Genomic DNA, 22,358 nt, shown 5'->3' on the forward strand with positions numbered 1-22,358 from the left:
AGGCGGAAGATGAGGCGCTCTTCCTCCAGGCGTCGTGTAGCCAGGGTCTGGCGATGGAGGAGTCCAAGGACCTGCATGTCCTTGGCGGAGTGGGAGGGGGAGTTAAAGTGTTCAGCCGCGGGGCGGTTGGGCTGGTTGGTGCGGGTGCCCCAGGGGTATTCCTTGAAATGTTCCGCAAGTAGACAGCCTGTCTCCCCAATGTAGAGGAGACCACATCGGGTGCAGCGGATACAGTAAATGATGTGTGTGGAGGTGCAGGTGAATTTGCGACGGAAACCCTCCAGAACTGCCTTGGAACTAAAGAGTCATCACTTGGATATAGCTGTGAGTAACCCAGAATAATGATGTAGAGCTAGGTACAAAAGAAAATTGCATTCTTATAACTTCACTGTGAATATGTGGACACAGTACATACAGGAGGTAAGGCTGTTCGACTAGGTGGGGCAGCATGTTATGGAACCCTAGCAAATAAGGCTGAACAGGACTGGCAACTCCACGAGAAACACATTGGTTGAATCTATATCTTGGAAAGTCATGAATACCAATCACTGGTAGATTGAAGAGAGGGAAGCAACAAATTTCAGTTTGAGAAGCCAGCTTTGAGAAAGGTACATACTTTATGTACAATCAAGAGCTATTACATGGCATACATTGGAATTAGCAATGCATCCAGGGAAACCAGCCCAGAGCAGAGCCTTTTCGTTGCTTTAATTAGATGTTACTGATGGCAGCAATAAGGTAGGGTTCAGGAAGGGACCTGACTGTATTAGAGTCTCTGGCATCAATCCTTGTGTTCTGCTTTACCTCCTCTCCAAAGCCCCAGCTCCGGTTCACATGTCCCATTCCTATGGGAAACAGGCAATGGATGCAGAACTATGATCTATCTGCACACACGCTGTTCCACTTTTAACATCACACCATTAGATTAATAGCTGTGGAGGGTATCTGAAACCAGCTGAAGTAATAATCATAGAATCGTTACAAATGTTGAAGCACGCCTTTCGGCCCATTGAGACCACACCGCTTCCCCCCGAAGGGCATCCCACCAGACCCCTCCCCCACCCAACATCTTCCATAACCCTTAATTTCCCAAGGATAATCCACCTAACATGCACATCCCTGCACACTGTGGGCAATTTAGCACAGCCAATCCACCTAGCCCTGCACATCTTTGGACTGTGGCAGGAAACTGGTGCAGATATAGGGAGAATGTGCAAACTCCACACAGACAGCTGCCCGAGGGTGGAATCAAAGCCTGGTCCCTGTGAGGCAGCAATGCTAACCACTGGACCATCATGCTGGCCCTATCTTTGAGGTACATCTTGATTCCCAATTTAGGTTAAACTGGTTTCATATTTTTAAAATGTTCTACACAGTCAGGTTGCGTGTAGAAGGACGGTGAATTCTGATATAAATTCCTTTGACAGAAAAATAATTCAAAGCCATCATTCCCCTGGCACAATGTAATCTGAGTTAGCTTCATTTTGAAGACATGGTGCTTTGCTGTGGGCAAAAGTTGAACAGTACATAACAAAGAACAGTACAGCACAGTACAAGCCCTTCGGCCCTCAATGTTGTGCTGGCCTTTTATCCTACTCTACAATCAAACCTTATATACCCTTCATTTTACTATCTTCCATGTGCCTCTCCAAGAGTTGCTTAAATGTCCCTAATGTATCTGAAGGGGAGCTGAGTTAACTAAGGGGAACGACAAACTGCACCAAGAGAAACAAACCTTCCTTACACAACAACTGGTTAAATCTGAACTGCGCTCTCAGAAGGGAATTAGATAACCATCAAAAGCAAAAAGTTTACAGGACCTTTTTGAAACCGTAGGTGGAGTGGGACGAGGCAAGCTGTGCTTGCAAATGGAAACATGATACGATGGACTAAACGGTCTCTCTCCGCACTGGTAACCATTCTTTGATTGTAAGACACTATTACCAAGCAAAAACGTTTTATATCAGGTATCACCGCCCTCTCTTCACAGTGAAAGTAGTAAAATTTTTTATCTGCTTCTGCTGGTTGTTATGTTGATGAAGCTGGGATTCCCAATTTCACTCATTCCCCACTGTGTGCAGAATTTCAGTCACTGCTTGTCTTCAGTTAAAAAAGATGGGAGCTCTGGAGGGTGCAACTTCAACAGAAGGCACAGGACTATACTTCACAACCTCCAAGTCATCAATCTGGATGACAAACGAGGATAGGTTAAGCATATTTTTGCAAGGGATTCATGAACAGGTGTCATGTTCAGACAATAAACATCCATCTTAAGGAAAGGGAAGATGCTTTCAACCAACTCCCGTGATTTATGGTTTAAAATGTTTCAAAAGTACCTCATGTGGAGCTCGAGAAGGTGAGCAGACTGGCTTCTCCTTCCAAAGAGATCAGTCAAAATGCCTAAGTATAATCTGGCTTCAATTTTATTGAACGATCAGTGTAAGAAAGTGGGTTTGCTTGAAAACAGCTACCTATATGTTGCCACCCTAAAGGGATGCTGGCCAAGACTCAGCCTTTCTCTTCTGGAAAGCAGAGGGAACGTAGGTTTAATAATGTCTGTACTTCATCTCTGGGACAGTTCAGGCTTGGCCCTTTTACCTGGCAGGTGAACACTGAGTGCTTTGCACAGCACTCATCACCCCATTAGAGATAGGCTGCCATTGCATTAGAGAGAGTACAGTGAAGATTAATGGGGATGCTGCCAGGATTGGAAAAATGAAGCGAAGTGAATAAGTTGCGATTTTTCTCCTTGGAACAGAGGAAAATTTTGATATGAGATGTACACGGGTCTGGATAGATGGATGGGAAGGGCTTATTTACCAGAGCAGAGAAATCACTGACTAGGAGACAAACATTAGAGGGGAGATGAGGAAAGGTAAGAGAGAGGAGGCAAGTTATTTCTTCCTCACCCACAGGATAGTTGGGGTTGGGAATTCATGGCCTGAAAAGGGAGGACAGGATCATGACTCATTCAAAAGGCGTCTGTACTACCCCTTAAGTGCTCTAACCTTCAAGGCGAATGCTGCCAAGTGGGATCAGGCTGGAAACTGGGATCAGACTGGGGTGGCTTGTTATTCACTTGCTGCAGATACAGTGGGCTATGACCATAAACACACTATAATTTCTACAGTGGCCCCCAGTAAGTGGTACATTTACCGCACAATACTGCTTTACGATACACAGGAAATGGAGACACTTACAAATCTCGCTCATCACCAACTGCCATCCCAATTTTAGGACTCAAAGTTTCAAACAAAAGTCAACCAAAATGAATAGAAAACAACATTAACAATTTATTTCACTATCAATATTAACACCTGCTCCCCTCAAATGAAACCAGAAGTCAATCTAACATCAGAGTTAACAAATCCCAGAGACAGCAATATTTGGACACATTATTTGGCCTCGACAGATCTGCAATGACATTAGGCCGATGTGGAAGGAAAAACAGCCAGTGATCACCCCAATTACTGTACAGTGACTTTTGTTAGAAGATATGTAAATGTATATGTATAGACCCTGAATAAGGGCATGATTGGGCTTGGTTCTGGTGGTCTCCACCGTTAGATCACACCTCAATTATCATTATCTCATCCATATTTTTAGATTCACTCATGAAACAAGGGCATTGCTGGCAACATCAACTTTGCTTGTCCATCTCTAATTTTCCTTGAGAATGTGATAGTGAGCCACTTCCTTGAACTGCTGCAGTCCATCTGAGATGGCTACACTCACAGTATTGTTAGAGAAGGAGTTCCAGGTTAGAAAGGAATTTTGTTGCAACAATGGGTGGTTTAGACTTTAAGGGGAACTCGCAGATACTGGCCCTGACAATTATATTTATTTCTTCAGTGTGGTAGAGTTTGAAAGTCAGGTGAGCTGTCGAAGGAATGATGGTGAGTTGCTGTGGTGTAGCTTGTAGCTGGTGCATATTGCTGCCATGCTGTGTCGATGGTGGACACAGAGTGACTATTCACCATGGGCATAGGGTGTTAATCAGATGGGCTACTTTCGAACAGATGATGCCAAGCCTCATGAGTTACTGGGGCTGCACTCACGCAGGCAAACAGACAGGGTTTTGTAATACTCCTGACCTCTGACTTGTAGGTGATAGATGGAATTTGGGGTGTGGGACATGAGTAACCTACCGCAGAATTCCCAGCTTCTGACCTGCTCACACACAGTATTAATATGGCCGGGAATCGGTTTTATTCAGTTGGCTGGATCGTTGGTTTAAAGAGCAGCGTAATGCCAACAGCGTGGATTCAATTCCCATCACCGGTTTGAGGTTACCATGATAGACTCTCCTTCTCAACCTGTTCCCCTGCCTAAGGTCTGGTGACCTTAAGATTAAATCACCACCTGCCATTTCTCTCTAAATGAGAGCAGCTACTATGGCCTGGCAAGACCATGGCAACACAACACACCAAAATTGATGTGGTTGGCCTAGTTCAGTTTTTCACATGCTTTCAGGGAATGTGGGTTTCACTGGCTGGGCCAGGATCATTGCCCTTCAGAAAAGGCCTTGTTGAACTGTTGCTGTCCATTTGGTGTAGGTAGAGTTACAGCATTGACGGGGAGGGAGCTCCAAGATTTTGACCCAGTAACAGTGAAAGTACACAGATATAAAATGAGTCACGATGATGCATGACTTGAAGGGGAACCAAACGCAACCATCTACCTTCCCACTGGTATGATTCGAACCAGTGGAGAGTTTGCCCACATTGACTTTAGTTTTGTCAAGGCTCCTTCATGCCACTATTGATCTGTCTTCCAAAGGTGATGTGGGAGTGACTTGATGACAAGGATAGTCACTCCCACATCACCTCTGGAGGTCAGATCTTTTGCCCACATTTAGACCAAGGCTGTAATGAAATCAGAAGCTACGTGTCTCTGGCAGAATGATGAAACCACCCACCATTTTGCTAATGTTGTAAGTGGTCAAACTGTATTTGTTCTCCTTGTGTACAGGGCATAGCTTGGCAATTTTCCCAAGGCATACTAAAGATTATAGCTGAGGTGTTGCTTATTGCTATTTTAAGTATGGTTATCTGTTTCTCAAAATGACGTGGAGTGAACTGAAATGGTTTGAAGGCTGTCATGATGGGTACCTGTCAATTACGCAGTAGCTCAACCTGAAAGTTGATGCAGACATTTCGGCCTTGTCTTTTGCATTGACATTCTGGGCACCGTCATCAAGGATTGGGATGCACATTGGAGTTGCCTCCTCCAATCAGTTGTTTGGTGTCTACCCCCATACTTGGTGAGATGTGGTTCATTTGTACAGCTTTGATCCTAACTCTGTTTTGGAATTGCCTAGCTTGGCTTTAGGATGCTGTTTCTACGGTTTTGTATGCATGAAATCCTGTACTGTGTTTCCATTGGGTTGGGACCTCAATTGTATTTACCTTTCTGCTGGTTTTGTTCTTCAGGCCTCCGCCATCTTGGTCAGTAGGAGTGCTACTGAGCTGCGGTCCATGATGAACATTGGTCTCCCCTACCCAAAGGGCATTCTCTGTGAAATCTTTGCACAGCGCTTCTTCCAAAGGGCTATTCAAGATGGATTCATCAGCTGAGGAAGGGGAAGGTCAGATAGTAGGTGGGAATCAGCAGGTGGTTTCCATGTTTGTCCTGATACAAGATGTCATGGGGTCAGCAGTTAATTCTGAGGACCCCCAGGACCATTCTCTCTCTCCATGGCCACCATAGCTTCAGGGTCTACCCTCCTATTTGGATTGGACATAGCCAATTGTGACGACACTAAGGTTTGGATCTGTGATAATTACTACGTCAACCAATGTGGGTGACTGAGTCAATGGAACAGCTCCCTAATTTTGGTACTAATTGTCAGATATTGGTGAGGACAGCTGGGTGCCTTAATCATGATTACCAGATTGAAATGTAATCAGTCACATTTAAATTTCCTAGATGCCTTGGTGAGATTTAACACCTGCCTCTGGATTACAAGTCAGTGACATGACCACTCTATTGCAATACCCCTTTTGCAAGGATATCACACCATCCATATACAGTGTCATGTGATTGCACCACCACATGTATAACAATCATTGGAAGTTTTCCAATATTTCACTCATGGTCTGCTAATTGTTTGACAGGTCTTGGCTTTCAGAATTTCAGCATGATCCTCTTACCTGAGGACTCCCACTTCATTCTTAAAGGCTTGTAGCTGTTGTGGCGTTGGAGCTGTAACATTCAACATCTTCACTGCAACATCCCCTGTGGGCAAATAGCATTTTATAGCATGCGGCGGCACAATAACAGAATAACACAATAACAGAATTCTACAAGATAGTGAATGGCTAGCACAGTCGGCCTACTGACAGAGTCAGCCCAAACAGAATCTGTCTCACCCCAATGGATGGCAGTTTTTCCTATCAGTAACTCAGCTACAAAGAATTATCAAGTCCAGACTGTGCTATTTCAGGAAGGTTGGAGGTTCCCTGGCAGGGGGCGAAAGGGGTGGAGAGGAGAACAGTTACATCCTGTTGGAGAGTGAGCTCATTTGGACATTGTGTCAGTACAGGATCAGGCTTAGCCTGTGGTGAGCTCTCTGCTGCTAATAAACATCCTGTTGGCATTAGCTGCCTTAGTTAATAACCAACAACCCAGCAGCCATAGAGACGTACTACAGGCTGAAGCCAAGACCTTCAAAGAAGGCCAAGGAGAAAGCTGGCAAGAGAAAAGGATCCTCAGGTTTTTCCAAATGCATGGATCTGGCAATGTTTCAAGAGGTGACCTTTGTCACCCAGCATCGACTCAACGATCAGCACCTTCAGCGGAAGAGGAATGATCAAGGATAAAGGTGCGCTTTGAAAACTCTTGCCAGTCAGGTCTGAGAATGCAAGTAAAGCTATCCAACAATATTTTTCTCAAGCACTCTGCCATAACAGCATGAGCCTATTCCATCGCTCAAATAGATCTATACTCAGCTCCTTTTCCCTCCATATTTGATTGATATTAATCGATACCACTGCCACTAGGAAACATCCATCCGTCTCAGTATGAACCTGACCAAACATGCATTGTTTAGATTGCAAACGCTCACGCACAATGCAGTTATTGGGAACTACAGTGGTGTGCAAGGGGCACTAAGTACTCAGTATTGGTCTCAGCTCAATGCACCTTCAATCATATCAAAGGTAGCTTGCCTCTGGATTGGGAACAATGGAGAGCGAATGATCATGAGCTAAATGCTCTTCACTCAACAAATTATCTTCACCTTTGGTGAGTGTACCTCCAGAGCTGAGCATGCAAGTCTCATCCACTTACAATGTTGGTGGCTGAATAAAATACATTCTGCTCTTATTGAGTAGAATGATAGTCTGTTTTTAGACTGTTGGCTTTTAGGGTGCAGAGGTGATACTCATTTCTTTTCTTGTGGAAAATAACATCTGTGGCCTTGGCAATGTTGATACTGAACAGTTAAAGCTGTAACACATTGTATTAACTCATGATAGAGGGGGTCTGTAACCAGCTTGATTGAACTCCAACTGCAGCTTCTCATTGCTCTGCACTTTCTAAGGTGCTGTAACACTAACCATGGCATTCCAGTAGACCAACACCGAATCCAATCGAACAGCCAAATATTGTCCACCACATACGCACCATGGGACCGTGAGAACCCTACCACATTACATACCGTGCCACTTTCCCTTATACACTGTTCCAAATGAGCCCGATCCTATCCTTTGACCCAATGTGATCTGTCCTTCTGATATCTCCCAGTCATCGCTGGAGTCCCTTCGACCCAGAGTTTTCTACAAAGCAAAAACCATGATAAATAGCAGGGAATAAAACCCAGGTTAAAGTTTGAACTGTGCACTTTTGTCTGACTCTGCTTTGTTACACATCATTCACACATGGGCCCCATTCCAACCACTGTCAAGCTCAAATGATGTTGCAAAATGCGGTGAGACAAGGGTGTGCAACTGTGATTTCTCAAGATTCAAGGTCAGAGCTTGAATTGTTCTACTCTGGCCTTGATGTCTTGGGCATCCTTCAGGAAATCTGGCAACAAGATGTTACCCTTCCATCAACAGATGGAGATGATCAAGAAGTTTTGCCCTCATTGACAACCACATGATAGTGTTGGCATTGTTCAGGGATGGAATCTAAAGGGCATCCTCTGAACCCACCTTGTGATCTATCACTAGTAAACCGCACAGTATGAGTTGTTTTGATGATGTGTTGGGTTGGGCCAAAATCGCAATTAACATCAGAAATGTATCTTTTCCATCCAATATTAACTGCCCATCATCACCTGCCCCCACCTCCTTCCTGCCATGATAGGTATCTTTCTCACCATAAGCCATCCCCAACTCAAAACATGGCTCTGCTCCGACCAAACAATCCGGACTCACGTATACCGCTGGCCAGGAGGGCAGCCAAGACTGGGCATCCCTGAACAATCTCTCCCCCACCGCAGCCCAGAGGGGCTCGGAGCCACGTTTGCTACCCTTCAAGTCTTTTGTTCACCCCCTTGTCTGTGTAAACACCCCAAATTGTTACCTCAGCTCTTCTTCACACTTACAGAAAGGAAAGAGAGAGAGAAGGGTCTCCTGCTTACCATCTTATTCCGGTCTTCGGATGATGAGGACGACGATTTCCTCTCCCGTGGCTGAGTACCAGGTGATTTCTGCAGCGTTTTGACACAACTCAGAGAACCAGGCAGCGAAGCTGGCGGAGTGGCAGAGAGCCCCGACGTGGACCCTGTTTAAATTTTTGTTTAAATCAACGTTTCAACAGGAGGGGGTGAGGAGGAACCAAGAGGTAGGAGAAAGCAGAATCATTACTACAGCAAAGAGTTGCCCAAAATAAGGCAAGAGGCTAAACTATAATGTTGGACAGCCCATGCAGGGTACGACACTGGTGAATGATCTCACAGCCAAAGTGGCTCCCAAAATAAGGAGTGACCATGCATAGAACCGATTTTTGATTGAGAGATAGGGGTGGAAATAGAAATAGAAAAGCGTGAAGTTATGGCCATCAACTTGAAATTTCTCAATGGTGCTGCAGCAAGTTAGCTACATGGCAACATTCAAAAGCACCTTGCTCTCTCTTGTAACTAACCCTGTGCAGTGGGTAAGCTGTTATTGTGAGGTCAGGGTTGCTGTAAGCTTTCATGCCCAGTTTAGCTCAGGGCAATAACAAGACACAACAGAGTGGCTAGAGATAAATATATTAAATACCGTGGAGCAGGTGGGAATCAAGTAGGGCAGAAACCAATGTGCTTAGGACTAGACAAGATTTGGGAAATTTTAGGGAAATTTTAGAGTCAACAACTGCATTTACTTAACCAAGGATTCCTGCTAAGACTGCTACTAAGGATATTTCCATACATCGAACAGACTTCCTTTTAGGGCTGTGTACGATAAATAGTCAATGATAGGTAATCTCCAACTAATGGACTTCCAGGCAAGGCTGAAATTGGTCTTACTCCTTCTCTGAGCAACTCCACCCAACCTAATCCAACGTCAACTGAGAAAAGCCAAACAGATCAGCAACTCCTTGCTTCAATATCAAATCTCCCCAGGATTTTGGTGGAGAATACAGAGGAACCTCAATTATCCGAAGGATACGGGTGAAGAGTACTCCATTCGGTTAATCAAATTCCGGATAATCCAATGCCGAATTACAAAGTTTAACCAAGCTTTGGGATCTTGCAATCTTGCTGGATAATCCGATATTCGGGTAATCGAATGCCGGATAATCATGGTCCCTCTGTAATCAGTGGCTTCAAAAACATGAGGTTAAGAGCAAAAAAAAGCATGCTCCTGGAGATCTCTCCTTCCATCAAACACTATCTACAAATTTTTCACTTGACCCCTGCTGCAAGTAAGGTTGGGCATTGGATTGGTTGCAAAAGTCAATACTTGAAGAGGACTAATATGCAAAGAAATGTTATTTTGTTCAAGGGGCACAGAGGAACCTTGAAGCTATACCCCAGCAAGGGTCAGCACCCCTGCTTCAGTACATACCTCAGTAAGAGTCAGTAGTGTCATGGGCTACCTGCACACTGTCCTTGCCCTCAAATATAGGCAAATTGTCATCAGTTATGGTGACTGAAGTAAGCACTTCGCTTCAAGAATTAAATTCATCTCCAGCACAATCTAAGTATCTTTTTTGTTTTGCCCATCAATCTCAGAGAGTCATACAGCACGGAAACAGTCCCTGTGGTCCAACAAGTCCATGCCAACCAGACATCTCAATCTGATCTGGCCCCAATTGCCAAGCATTTGGCCCATATCCCTTTAACCCTTTCCTATTTATACACCTACTCAGAAGTGATAACCTGACTAAAATGCAAGGACATTATTGGGGGGAAAATGAAGATAAAGAAGAATATTTTGAACGACAATTTCTTCCCCTGACCCCAAACAGCACAGAATATGAACATCAGAAAAAATACATTATGGAAACTGTGTGCCTTTCAATCTGGTTTTTGCTGCATTTTGAAACCACTTCAGTGAACATCAGATATGGATTTACTTTAAGAAAGATATTTGTCTTCAAAATGATTATTAAGTAATATATGAAGAATGTTTTGCTAAGGTAATTGCTTTAGGGCTGATAATTGGTGTTAACGAGCAGTTTGATAACCCAGAGAAAAGGCACATTGTCTCTTTTACTAAAGAGGCACTCTAAATTATAAAACAGTGTGGGAATGTGTTCAACAAGGGAAACAGGTGCTGATCAGAAGCAGTATTTTGAAAAAGTTTAATGTGATTTTTGTTTTGTCCAGAACTCTGCTTGGAGTGAAATATTTCCCTCTTTCAGCTCTCAATCCACCTCCTCTCCTGCGGTCCTTTCTGTGACAAAAGGTCACAGAAATGTTACCTCTGTTTTTCTCTCTCTCCACATAATTCTGTCCTGGCCTGCAGAATGGTTCCAGTATTTTCTGGTTTTAATTCGGATAACCCTGATCTTTTGCACTTAATTCCTATATGCTTGTTTAATGCATTGGCCAATGTGTTCAATTCCTCCATTAAGTAACCTGCTCCTTTGGAATAACAAATGGTAGGAGAGGACCTGAATACAGCAGGTCAGAGAAAATGAGTCCCAACTGTTAAAATTCAAACATTCTAATTGGGTATAAATGAATGTAGAATACTTCTTTTCTTACACAACCATTTTACTTGATAATCATCTGCTAGGGGGTCAATTTGGCTCAGTTAGATTGACAGCTGGTTTGCAATGTAGGATGATGCCAACAGCATAGGCTAAGGTCCTGCACTGGCTAAGGTTACCATGAAGGAATCTCTTTCTCAACTTCTCTCCTCCCCTGAGGCGTGGTGACCCTCAGATTAAACCACCAGCAATCACCTCTCCCTACTGAGAGCGCACCTCTATGGTCTGGTAAGACTATGGCAAATCTATCTTTTATTTAATGCATCTGCTGCAAACATTTCAAATCTGTAACATACATGCTTCTATGTCATATAGAGTTTCTCAGAATTCTGATGGTCAATGTTGCGATATTAGTTGGGACTTTTACAGCAGCAGCAACAATGAATCTTATCTTGCATCTAATACTGCCTCTACAGCTGCGGTCAAGCTGAAGGAAGCAAGCTCATTTGATTTTTACCATAGCTAACCACATGAATTAAAAATATGTGTATGTGGTAATGAAATATTAAGTATATTAAAATACAGAGGTGAAGTGTATTGTTTTATTAAGGAGCTAGAGCACTTTTAAAGAGAGACTGCTGGGACTTGGGGAGATTAGATACAAAACAGATAAATGTATGACTACATTTTGTAAATAAGTCTCCCATCTATTACTGTGTTGTTTAATACTTCACCAACTGGCCTGGGATTAAGTCAACAGTAACTGACCAAAGAGACAAGATGCAACAACTGTCCTCCATATTATACTTTGTTCACACCCTATGCCTTTCTCTACATCCTCCCTCCTCCTCAACATAACATAAATATAAGTTATTGCAAAGTGCACAGCAGCAGATTCTAAATGATCTGAAAACCTTTCGACTTCCAGCAGGTTCAGAGACAAACACAACAAACGTCCTTACTTTACTGATCTTAGAATAAGTACCCTTTTAAATTTTGTCCTGTACCTACTGCATTTGGCCACAATCTATTCACTCCCCTTGGTGCAGCCTGCTAGCTGAGGATGATGTGCTCGGTTTCCTTGCGGGTATACACTGACAGATTGGTAGTACGCTAGAGACGGATGGGATTGGATATACCCTGGATCTGCTGTAAACTGGGTTTACAACTGGATGAACCACCTCTGACCTAAGCCTTGGCTGAATACTGCTTCTGATTGAGCTACCTGCTCCACAGTTCCTATACACAATGGGTCTATGGAGTGGGCATGAATCTCAGGTGGAGAAGCAGTGGTGAGAGAATCGGTGCAGTGCAATGTAAATGTTCGTGAGGGAGCGTGCACAAGTGGGTAAGCGAGGAGAGGTGCCCGAGTACCTCTGAATACAGGACCAGGCTCAAAATCAAAGACAAGGTCATTGGGGTAAGATTGCAACAAAGGGCTGGGAGTCCGGGAGCGGTACTTCCTGAGGCACCTGATCGGCTGCGTCAAGGGGGCTGCGGGAAGAGAAAAGAAAAGGAGTGAAGGAGCAGGAACCAAAACTCCCTGCCAGTAGGGTTCTTCCTTATTGGATAGAGAAGAAAAATATTCAAAAGGGCAAAAGAAACCTCGCATAGGGTTTCTGCTGGAGGATCTTCCCCTGTTTCGTACAGTGCATGTCCAACAATACTTTCCACTCACAGCAGAGACCAAAATTCTTACATCTCAACACACTTTCCCTTAGCAGTACTGACAGCCAAGATTCTCATTCAAAAATTGCCATACAAATGGGCAGATACCACTGCCTCTTCAGAAACAGTGCTGCAACTACCTAATGCGATGGAGCTGCATCAATTTGAGAAGATCACCCATTATTTTAGCGAATCGCGAGAAAGGAGTCACGTACTTAAAGAGGGATTAATTCTGTTTTACATCCTTCCTTAAGTTTTGCTTTAAAGAATAAGAGAGGTTAAATTCTTGCTCTTTGCAATTCTACTAACCCACAGGAGTTCAGCAAGAAATCAAAGCACGACAGATTTGACCACTGCCTTGAACCAACTCAGTTTCTCCCGTGGCCCCCAACCCGGGACAGAAATAGCACAGGTTCTGCAATTGTCACCTAACGCTGTCATTACAAGTACCAAAGCGAATTCCTTTAAATGTCCACAGGAAACCAGTCTATCAGCAGCATGTGCTGAAGTGAGTAGGAAACCCACAATGGGAAAAGGGCAACTCACTGGCATCCCAGAACAACTGTGAAAAGATCTGGTTTTAATTCTGTGGGCAGAATCTGGTGTAAATGTGGAAGTCACTAGCTATCCACCAAAGTTCACCTCTCAAATCCTTTCTTTCATCTGGTACTCAGGCTCTGAAAATGAGTTCTCAAAATGTCAGTGAAGTCATGGGCAAGGGTAACAACTCTCATGCTCTAACTCCTGTGATAACATTACAATTTGTTTCTTTCCAAACTGGTATTGGGAGGGAATTTACTGATAAATGACTGGGGGAGGTGTGGGGGGGGGAGGTGGTGGGTGAAGAAGTGGATGTGGCATGGGGGGAAATTCAGAGCATCCTACCTTCAAAGAAATAGGGGGGGAAATCAGAGGTCAGTCAATGTTCAAAATAAGTTAGCAGCAACATGGGCTCCTCATTTGTACACACACCACACCAAGCTCACTAATGCAAGCTCACTAATGCATTCCCCAAACTAGCAGGACCTAATGACTTCAACCAGATCCCCACCTCCCTATCACAAAACAGAGCACAATTTTTTTTTACACAATGGCAGCAATTCAAGGCAGAAGTAAAGACTTGACATCTTTCTAAATGAACTCTAACAGTTTATTGAGGGAACAGCTCTCGCGTCCTTGCTGAGTTAAATCATTTCAATACAGCTAGGCATTGCAAATGGCCCTTGCCACTCCACCCCCCCCCCAATTTAGGGATTTAGGCAAAGTTGGCCAAGATTCCTGCTATCATCATTAGTGAAGCATTCCTGCTCAGATGTGAAATTTCTAAAGAAAATGAGGCAGGTTTGGGCTCAGGCCTGATGGCCTTTGTGACCAAACGGTCTACCAACCCAGAAATAGATAGGTACAAATTCATAATGAGACTCATATAAGAGCGACACTTGGGGTGAAGGATGAGGTCAAGTTGCTTTCTAGTGAGAGTCAGTACCTTCTGCTGGTGGAAGGGCAGAGGAAGCACAGAGATAAAATTACCAACGTTAAAAAAAAGATAAAAGACAGAAGGATAGCAAAGGTGTCAATATGCTGAATTTTATTATAGGGAGGTGAAAGGACACTATAACGAGTCAGGCAATGGCTTCTTGAAGGCCTTGCTGGTTTTGTACCTACATTAATACCTCATCTTTTGTTGACTTAGGGTCTAAAAGGATTGTCATTGCCTGATTAATTTCAGTTCCAGCTTTTGAACAAAGTTTTACACTCTGTAATAAGGGACCACAGTATTCAGTGGGAGAACCAAGTAAAATTGTAATCAGAATCTCCACTGCCTCATGGTCGCAAAACATTTGAATAGGTCCCACTGGTGTTCTCTGGCTGGCATTAACCCCAGAACACAACATGCCATCATGAAGCCCCATCCAGTGCCAAACTGGCCACACCACTCAGGGGCACACAGAAGGCTGGTATAGGATGGAAAAATCACATCAGCACAATTGAGAGAAGTCCTCTGACAAACATTTTTAGGAAAGGGTCCTTACTCTATATTTAATCCTCTACAACCTGGGCAGTGTTACGTTGGGGAGTACAATTGATGTAAAAATGTAAGTTCAGATGGAATTCAACTGAACAAAATCTTGGCATGTTTCCTTAAAATCTCCACCCGAGAAACCCACAAACTCAAAGGGAATCAAGATGTCACATTCTTACCTCCGTCATTGCGTGGTAGACCCTGATCACGGATCAGACCCTAGGGAACAATGAGAAAAGGGGAGATGTCTCAGTCCATTTTTGAGAATCATTAGGCTACTGAGGGTTACAAAAGTAAGGTTTACTAGAAGCCCCAAGGAGGCTTTAGAGAAGATTTCCAAAAAGTATGCATGAAGGATTTCTAAAGGGGAGCATGTTGGGTGGGGACAATGAGTGAAACAGCTTCAAAGGATTACCACAAATGACCACTGCATCTTCTCAACTACAACTTCCTTACCTACTGTTAGAGCTCACCTACTCAGGAGAGCAAGCTTTCAATTATACAATACCTTTCCAAAGTGCTTAACAGATAAAGAAAGCTAATTATGAAAAGTAGTCCCAGCTGTAAGGAAATATAATACTCAACTTGTACATTGACAGGACTCATTGACAGCAGTGAGATAAACTACGTCATCTATTCAAATAGAGGCTGTGGGATCTTCTGCTGTCTGACAGGTCAGACAGAACCTCAGCTTAGTGTATCAGCTGAAAGGCAGAATCCTCAAGAGAGCCCTGCCCTGGAGTGTGAGCTCAGAGGATGGGGATCAAGTCTCTCAAGTTCAGAACCTCAGATGCAGGAGGTGTTACTACTGCATCTGAGCCACAGCCAAAGCATATTATCAGAGCATCATAAAGTGATTAGCCAGAGATGACTGTCCCTTTATCTTGAAAGAGCGGTATCAAGTAACGAAAAACACTTTTAAAAAAAAAAAAAATTTCATGGACTGTGGACATCTCTGGCAAGGCTAGTTTGCTGTCAATCCCTCATGCCCTTGAATGGACTGGTTTGCTCAGCCATTTCAGAGGGTGATTAAGACACCTGTATTGGTCTGGAGTCACTTGTAGACAAGACCAAGTGGAAAATGGCAATTTTCTGTCCCTAAAGAACATTGGTGAACCAGATGGTTTTAATGACAATCGTTTCTGGTTTAATGCCATAACTGACACCAGCTTCCAACTATATTTAAATTGGTATAGCTGCTGCAGTATAATTGGAACTGGAAACCTCAGTGTGGTAACCTCGGTCCAGTGACATTACTGCAAAACCACATCTCCGCTCACGGGTAAGTGTGAGGATACTTACATCAATATTGACCTGCTCAATGGTGTTGAGGTGTACGTTTGGCGCAGAGGATGAACGGTCTCGCTGCCCAAATTGATTGCGTTGGTCTTCCTCACCAGGTCTGAAAGGCTGTGGGATTGGAATCGATTTCGTCGGGGAGGCAGTGGTGTGAGATAGGGACCTGCCAATATAAAACGCCGTTTAACAGCAGTGAGAATTTGCAACTTTCTCCAGACCTACTGTTCTGATTCAGCCTGTGACATGGCCTTTAGGAAATCTATGGACAGCAAGTACCACCAGGTCATTTGACTGGGGCTGGGTGGGGGGGGGAGGAGGGGAAGGAGGTCAAGACTGAGTGCTGACTGAGATTTCCTTCACAGCACTGGGGCTGAGGAGACAGATTTCAGCTTCGAGGAGAAAGTGGGGGCTGCAGATGCTGGAGATCAGAGTTGTGAGTGTGGTGCTGGAAAAGCACAGCAGGTCAGGCAGCATCTGAGGAGCAGGAGAATTGACATTGAGCATAAGCCCTTCTTATGCCCGAAATGTTGACTCTCCTGATCCTCAGATGCTGCCTGATCCGCTGTGCTTTTCCAGCCCCACAGATTTCACCGTCTAACAAGTTGAGACCAGAAAATAATCTTCAGCCTATGTTGTACAGCAACGGGATGACTGATTTATCAATCATCCTGGCATTTCCACAGTCCCTGAGAAACCTCTTCGCCAGGAAATCATGGCCCCAGTTCTAAGTGTAGATTAGAGTGAGTGAGTGAGTAACAGACAGACAGAGAGTGAAAGGAGTGAAGCTGTTTGGGGGTATGTGGTGTGTGTGTTAGAGTGTGTGTTGGGGGCGTGGGTCACTTCTTACAACCACCCACTGCATAATTCACAGCATTGCAAATAGGTTCTAACACATGAGAGCTCTCTGCCCACTGGGTTTGTGCTGCCCCTCTGTAAGAACAACTCAGGTGGTCCCACTCCCCTCCACTCTCCTCTTACACCTGAACTGTTTTTCCATTCAGATTCTCACCCTTTGGAAACTGAAGATTGAAATGGTCTCCATCACATTCTCAGGTAGACCCTAACTACCTAGTGTAAAGAAAAATCTTTTTACATCCTCACTGCTTCTATTCCCAATCACTAATTCCTCTTGCTCCTGACCAATGAAATAGTTTCTTGCTAGTATCTAGCCCCGTTATGATTTAGGCCACCTTTATTAAATTGTCTATCCACCCTCTCATCTCCAATGGAGAACAACCCAACTTCCTTACTCTCATATTGTAAGTGAACTCTATTGCCTTTGGAACCCTAATCAGCCTTCTTTTCTGCACCCTCTCTAAATCCTTCACTTCTGTCATAAAGTGCAATGCCCACAGTTACAAGGAATACTTCAACGTTCAGCCTAACTTCCTTTTATATTTTATACCTTAGTTTGTAAAGCCCAGGATCCCACATGCCTATTCAGCCACATTGTTAATCTGCTGTACTACCTTCAGAGACATGTGCGCATAAAATCACAGGTCAGTTAACACAGCCTCTTTTAAAAGCTATTTTAAATCGCCTCTCTTCCTTCTTCATATTAAAATGAATCTCTGCACACTTTCCAGCTTTGAATTTTATCTGACACTTGTCCACCCATTCCACTGTCCTGTAAGTGTCCTCTTGAAGTCTAACACTATCCTTCTCCTGGCTAGATCATAGAATCCCGACAGTGTGGAAGCAAGCCATTCAGCCCACCGAGTCCACACTTTCCCTTCGAATAGCATCGCACCCAGACCTACCTCCCTATAACCCTGTATTGCCCATGGCTAACCCACCTAGCCTGCACATCCCTGGGCACTATTGGCAATATAACATTGCAATATATGGAAAATACCACTCCAGAATAATGTGCATTCCTTGGATGACACGGAGTTTAACACCTGTCCGATTCTTCCCTCCAATTCAGATTCTTTCAGCTAACTCCATTTCAGTCACTCACGCTCTCCATTCCTGCTTCTGCCTCTGTTTTCTGCTCTCAGACTTTCTTCCTCCTCTCCTGTTTCCTCCTGCTTTATTTTCTAGTCAATGTCTATGCCTCGCTGCCACTCAGACAATACTTGCTTTCCCTGGCCTCCACTAACCAATCCCTTGGGTTCATTCTCATCCAAGCTCCACACCTTGTTCTTCCTCACCTCACTCTTCATTCCCCGCTCCTATTCCCCTGTCCATTCTCATTAGTACTTTGTACCCTCAAATCTCCCCTCACCCGCGGTGCCTCCCAATCTCATGCCCCATCTCATCCTTCACCTCCCCTTCATTATTTATATTCATTTATAGGATGTGAATGTTGCTGGTTAGACTAACTACCTTTTATTGTTAGGATCAAAATACTGCAAATGCTGGAACCTGTACTGAAAACAAAAAATCCTGGAGATCACTGCAGGTCAGGCAGCATCCATGGAGAGAAAGCAAGCTAACGTTTTAAGTCTAGATAACTCTGCATCAAAGCTGGGTCCAGTGATATTAACACTGCACCTGCATTTTCCCATTTGCTGTCAATCCATAAATTTCCTGAGGAACTTGCTTGGCCATTTCCGAGGGAAGTTAAAAGTGCTGTGGATCTAGAGTCACAGATGAGCCAGACAAGGGAAGGACAGCAGATTTCCTTCACCTAAATGGACGAATGAACCTGATGGGAGTTTACAACAACTGATGATGCTTACACAGTCACCATTAGTCCAACTTTGAATTCCAGGCTTATTTATTGAATTCAAATTCCACCAGCGACCAGGGTGCAATTGGAACATGTCTCCAGAAGAGGAGAACAAGGGACAGAAGTGAGGAGCAGTGGCGAGAGTGATGACATTCTCAGTCTCAGACCCTGTTATACTTGGTCAAGTACAGCAAATGGTACTCAAGTGTCAATGACCAATATCCCATTGAATTGGACAATTGCTGATACTCATAACTGATGGAACAGGACCAAGACGAACCTGAAGATCTACAACCATTGGAGAAATGGATCACAGGGCAGTTGGAGGATTGAGTGTGAGAGAGATAGAGAGGAACTCCTGTAAACGACTTACCCTGTGGAATCGGACGGTGGAACTGAAGGATACATCCCCAAACCCGGTGGCGTTGTTCCAGATGATACATCGTCTTGTGTAATGGGATGGTTTTCATAGATTCGGGAAAGAATGAGCAGACTAGAGGAAAACGGATAACAAAAGCAGCCAGGAGAAATGGGAGGGGGGGATGAGAAGAAAAGATTATTGCATCAATTTCATTTTGCCAGATTATCAAATTCAGTGCACACTAGCGCACAAGTAACTAAAAAACAACAAAATGCAAAGCTTGTATTCATTTAGTCCCTCAGGACATCCCAAAGAGCCAATGAAGCACTTTTTAGGCTTTGTCACTGTTTGATGTTAAGGATATTCGCCAGCCAATTTGCACAAAACAAGCTCCTACAAACAGCAGTGAGTTGAAAACAAGACAACATTTTTAGGGAATGAATTGTGAGCTCTATCGCCCTGCATCAAACAGCAGCGAAAAACATTTTGCATCTGCCAAGATTGTGTGCTCAAACCACTGGAGTAGGGTTTAAACTGGCAGCCTTCTGACTCTAAACTCCACTGAGCCATGACTGGACATCTAAGTGTGGCACAACAAGGGCATGCCTTCTAGACCACAGCAATGTGAAATGAATGTGAACTTTTAAACTTTTTTTTTTGCTTTTATTAAATTCCACGCTCATTTGGACAATGGAGAAAACAGTGCAGAATCGCCATGGTGAATTAGATTAGATCCCCTCCAGTATGGAAACAGGCCCTTCGGCCCAGCTAGTCCACATCGCCCCTCCGAAGATTAACTCACCCAGACCCATTCTCCTACCCTATATTTACCCCTGACTAACGAACCTAACACCATGGGCAATTAAGCTCAGCCAATTCACCTAACCTGCACACGTTTGGATTGTGGGAGGAAACCGGAGCACCCGGAGGAAACCCACGCAGACACAGGGAGAATATGCAAACTCCACACAGACAGTTGCCCAATGTGGGAATCGAACCCAGGTCCCCGGCACTGTGAGGCATCAGTGCTAACTACTGAGCCACCGTGCCACCCCTAGCGTCTGGAGCGAACTGTATATGATCTGGGGTAAGCTCTAAGCATTTTCAGCTTAGCCATTCGAGGTGAGAGCAATGTGATTTGCCATCAGAGAAACATGAGCTATGAAACGCATTTTGCATGAACTCCATACTACCTTCAATGGCTTTTCCCATCATGTGGTTCCAATAACAATTTGCATTTAAGCAGCAACTTTAAAGAGTAATCGGCCCTGCTAATTAAGACTGGTGACAAACAATACACAGAAAGAAAAGCATAATCTTAAAAGATTATGAATAAGATAGGTGCATGATAAACTTACATTTGTCCATGAAACTGGAGTTTTAAAAATGCATACCTCAGATCACATTTGTTTGAGAGACTTCATTGCTATAGTGACAGGGTTGCAGTGTCCACCCCTAGTTGTCTTACAATGGCAATGAGGATTGCTGGTCCTCATCCTTATTAGGAGGGACAGATGCAGGCCCAGACTGAATGGAATGTAGTCCCCCTTCACTGAAAGACTTGAATGAACTATTTGTGTTCCGACAACAATCTTTCTCGTGCCCCTTTTTTGATACCAGCCACAAAAGACCAAATTTATTGAAATCAAGTTCACAACATATCCTGTTGGGACAATCTGAACTTAGATATATAGAGAAAAGAGTTGGGTAGACCATTTGCTGCCATCTCACCCCCAAGCCTGCTGTCATTCAAAAAGATCATGGTTCACTTTCACCAGAGTAATACCCATTTCACTCAACTCCTTGAGAATTTCTGGTTTAAAACCCTTTGAATGAAAAAAAACCTCTCCTCACCTCTACACTAAAGGCCAAATCCTTCAGTGAGACTGTGACCATCAGTTCTCAATTCCCCAGCCAGGGAACCATCCTCCTAGTATCTACCATGGTATCCTCACCCTTAAGAATTTTATTTTGTTTAATGAATCATCTCATTCTTCAAAAGCCTAGAATTATAGGCCCAGTCTCCTCAAGCTTACTCTTATACTCTAAATCCTGGCAATAAATGCTAATATATCAATTGTATTTCTGCATTGCCAGTTAACTTCACGATTCATGCACAAGTACATGCAGATCTTTCCAAATAGCACTATTCTCAGTTTCTTACCATTTAGAAGAGATTCTGCTTTTTGCATTTTTCCCAGTTACCTAAGTTACCCAGATCCACATTCAGTCTCTTTGCATCAAGACTTGTTTTTCCACAAAACTTGATATTTTCAGCAAACTCACACACAATATACTCACCTCATCTCAGTTACCTATAAATTCGTTAAAGACCAGAACCACTAAGCCATCCTCTCAATCTCTGAAGCCCATCAGATAAAAGGTATTGATTGCTCTTGATAACCTATGCTTGAACCTCCCCAATCATAAAGGGTTAACCAAAGTCAACTCTAAAGCATAAAGATGTCACTCAATACCATCTGACAGTCATTCCTTTCCCAAACAATGATGCCAGCTGCCTCCTTTACAATGCAAATGCACTTACTCTAGCTGGTCGATGTTGACACACATGAGGGGGACCTCAGTGCTACAACGTTGGTGGAACTTGTATCCACACGTCTGACAACGAAAACCCTGGAACAGAAGCTTACGGCAAAAATCGCAGAACGCCAGAGTGAAAAACGTCTTTCGAACCTGAAAGGGAAAGCAACTAAAGTTATGCTTAAATCCAACCAAGACATCACCAGGGTCAGTGTCGAGATCAGTTTTATATTGGGAACACCAGACAACTGAATTAAAATGAAATACTAATTCTTCTGTTGGGAGGGATAATGTACAGAGACATGTTCAAAAGGTGACATACAGGCTGTCGAGAGCTACCCTTCTCTGCTTACTCCCATTTCTAGTTTAACAAGGACATGTGACCTGTACAGGCTCTGAGCAGGCAAGAGGTGAATTACTTCCCCAGAATTCACAGACTCTGACCTACATTTGTACCCAAGTATTAATACAGTTGGTTCAGTTCAGTTTCTGCTCAACGATGATGTCAAGGATTAGGGTGTAGGTTTGCTCGCTGAGCTGTAGGTTTGGTATCCAGACGTTTCATTACCTGGTGAGGTAACATCATCAGTGGCGACCTCCAAGTGAAGCGAAGCTGTTGTCTCCTGCTTTCTATTTATATGTTTGTCCTGGATGGGGTTCCTGGGGTTTGTGGTGATGTCATTTCCTGTTCGTTTTCTGAGGGG

General features: G+C 43.8%; 1 protein-coding gene across 2 annotated transcripts in view; it reads right to left on the reverse strand.

Annotated features, from left to right (window-relative positions):
* The window catches only part of braf (B-Raf proto-oncogene, serine/threonine kinase), a 117,586-nt gene that overhangs the window by 22,137 nt on the left and 73,091 nt on the right, over positions 1–22,358 (reverse strand). Inside the window, exons 6-13 of one of the 2 annotated variants that reach the window (XM_043708924.1) lie at positions 21,659–21,807; positions 19,126–19,245; positions 16,082–16,241; positions 14,959–14,998; positions 12,463–12,582; positions 8,588–8,730; positions 7,661–7,778; positions 6,153–6,237 (exon numbers count right to left, since the gene is read on the reverse strand). In XM_043708924.1, the coding sequence (XP_043564859.1) occupies positions 6,153–6,237; positions 7,661–7,778; positions 8,588–8,730; positions 12,463–12,582; positions 14,959–14,998; positions 16,082–16,241; positions 19,126–19,245; positions 21,659–21,807 (935 nt within the window). The remainder of the gene's footprint in view (positions 1–6,152; positions 6,238–7,660; positions 7,779–8,587; positions 8,731–12,462; positions 12,583–14,958; positions 14,999–16,081; positions 16,242–19,125; positions 19,246–21,658; positions 21,808–22,358) is intronic. The other variant, XM_043708925.1, reaches the window with a different exon arrangement.

The sequence above is a fragment of the Chiloscyllium plagiosum genome, chromosome 19 (genome assembly GCF_004010195.1).
Source record: "Chiloscyllium plagiosum isolate BGI_BamShark_2017 chromosome 19, ASM401019v2, whole genome shotgun sequence".
In the NCBI taxonomy this organism is placed as follows: domain Eukaryota; kingdom Metazoa; phylum Chordata; class Chondrichthyes; order Orectolobiformes; family Hemiscylliidae; genus Chiloscyllium; species Chiloscyllium plagiosum.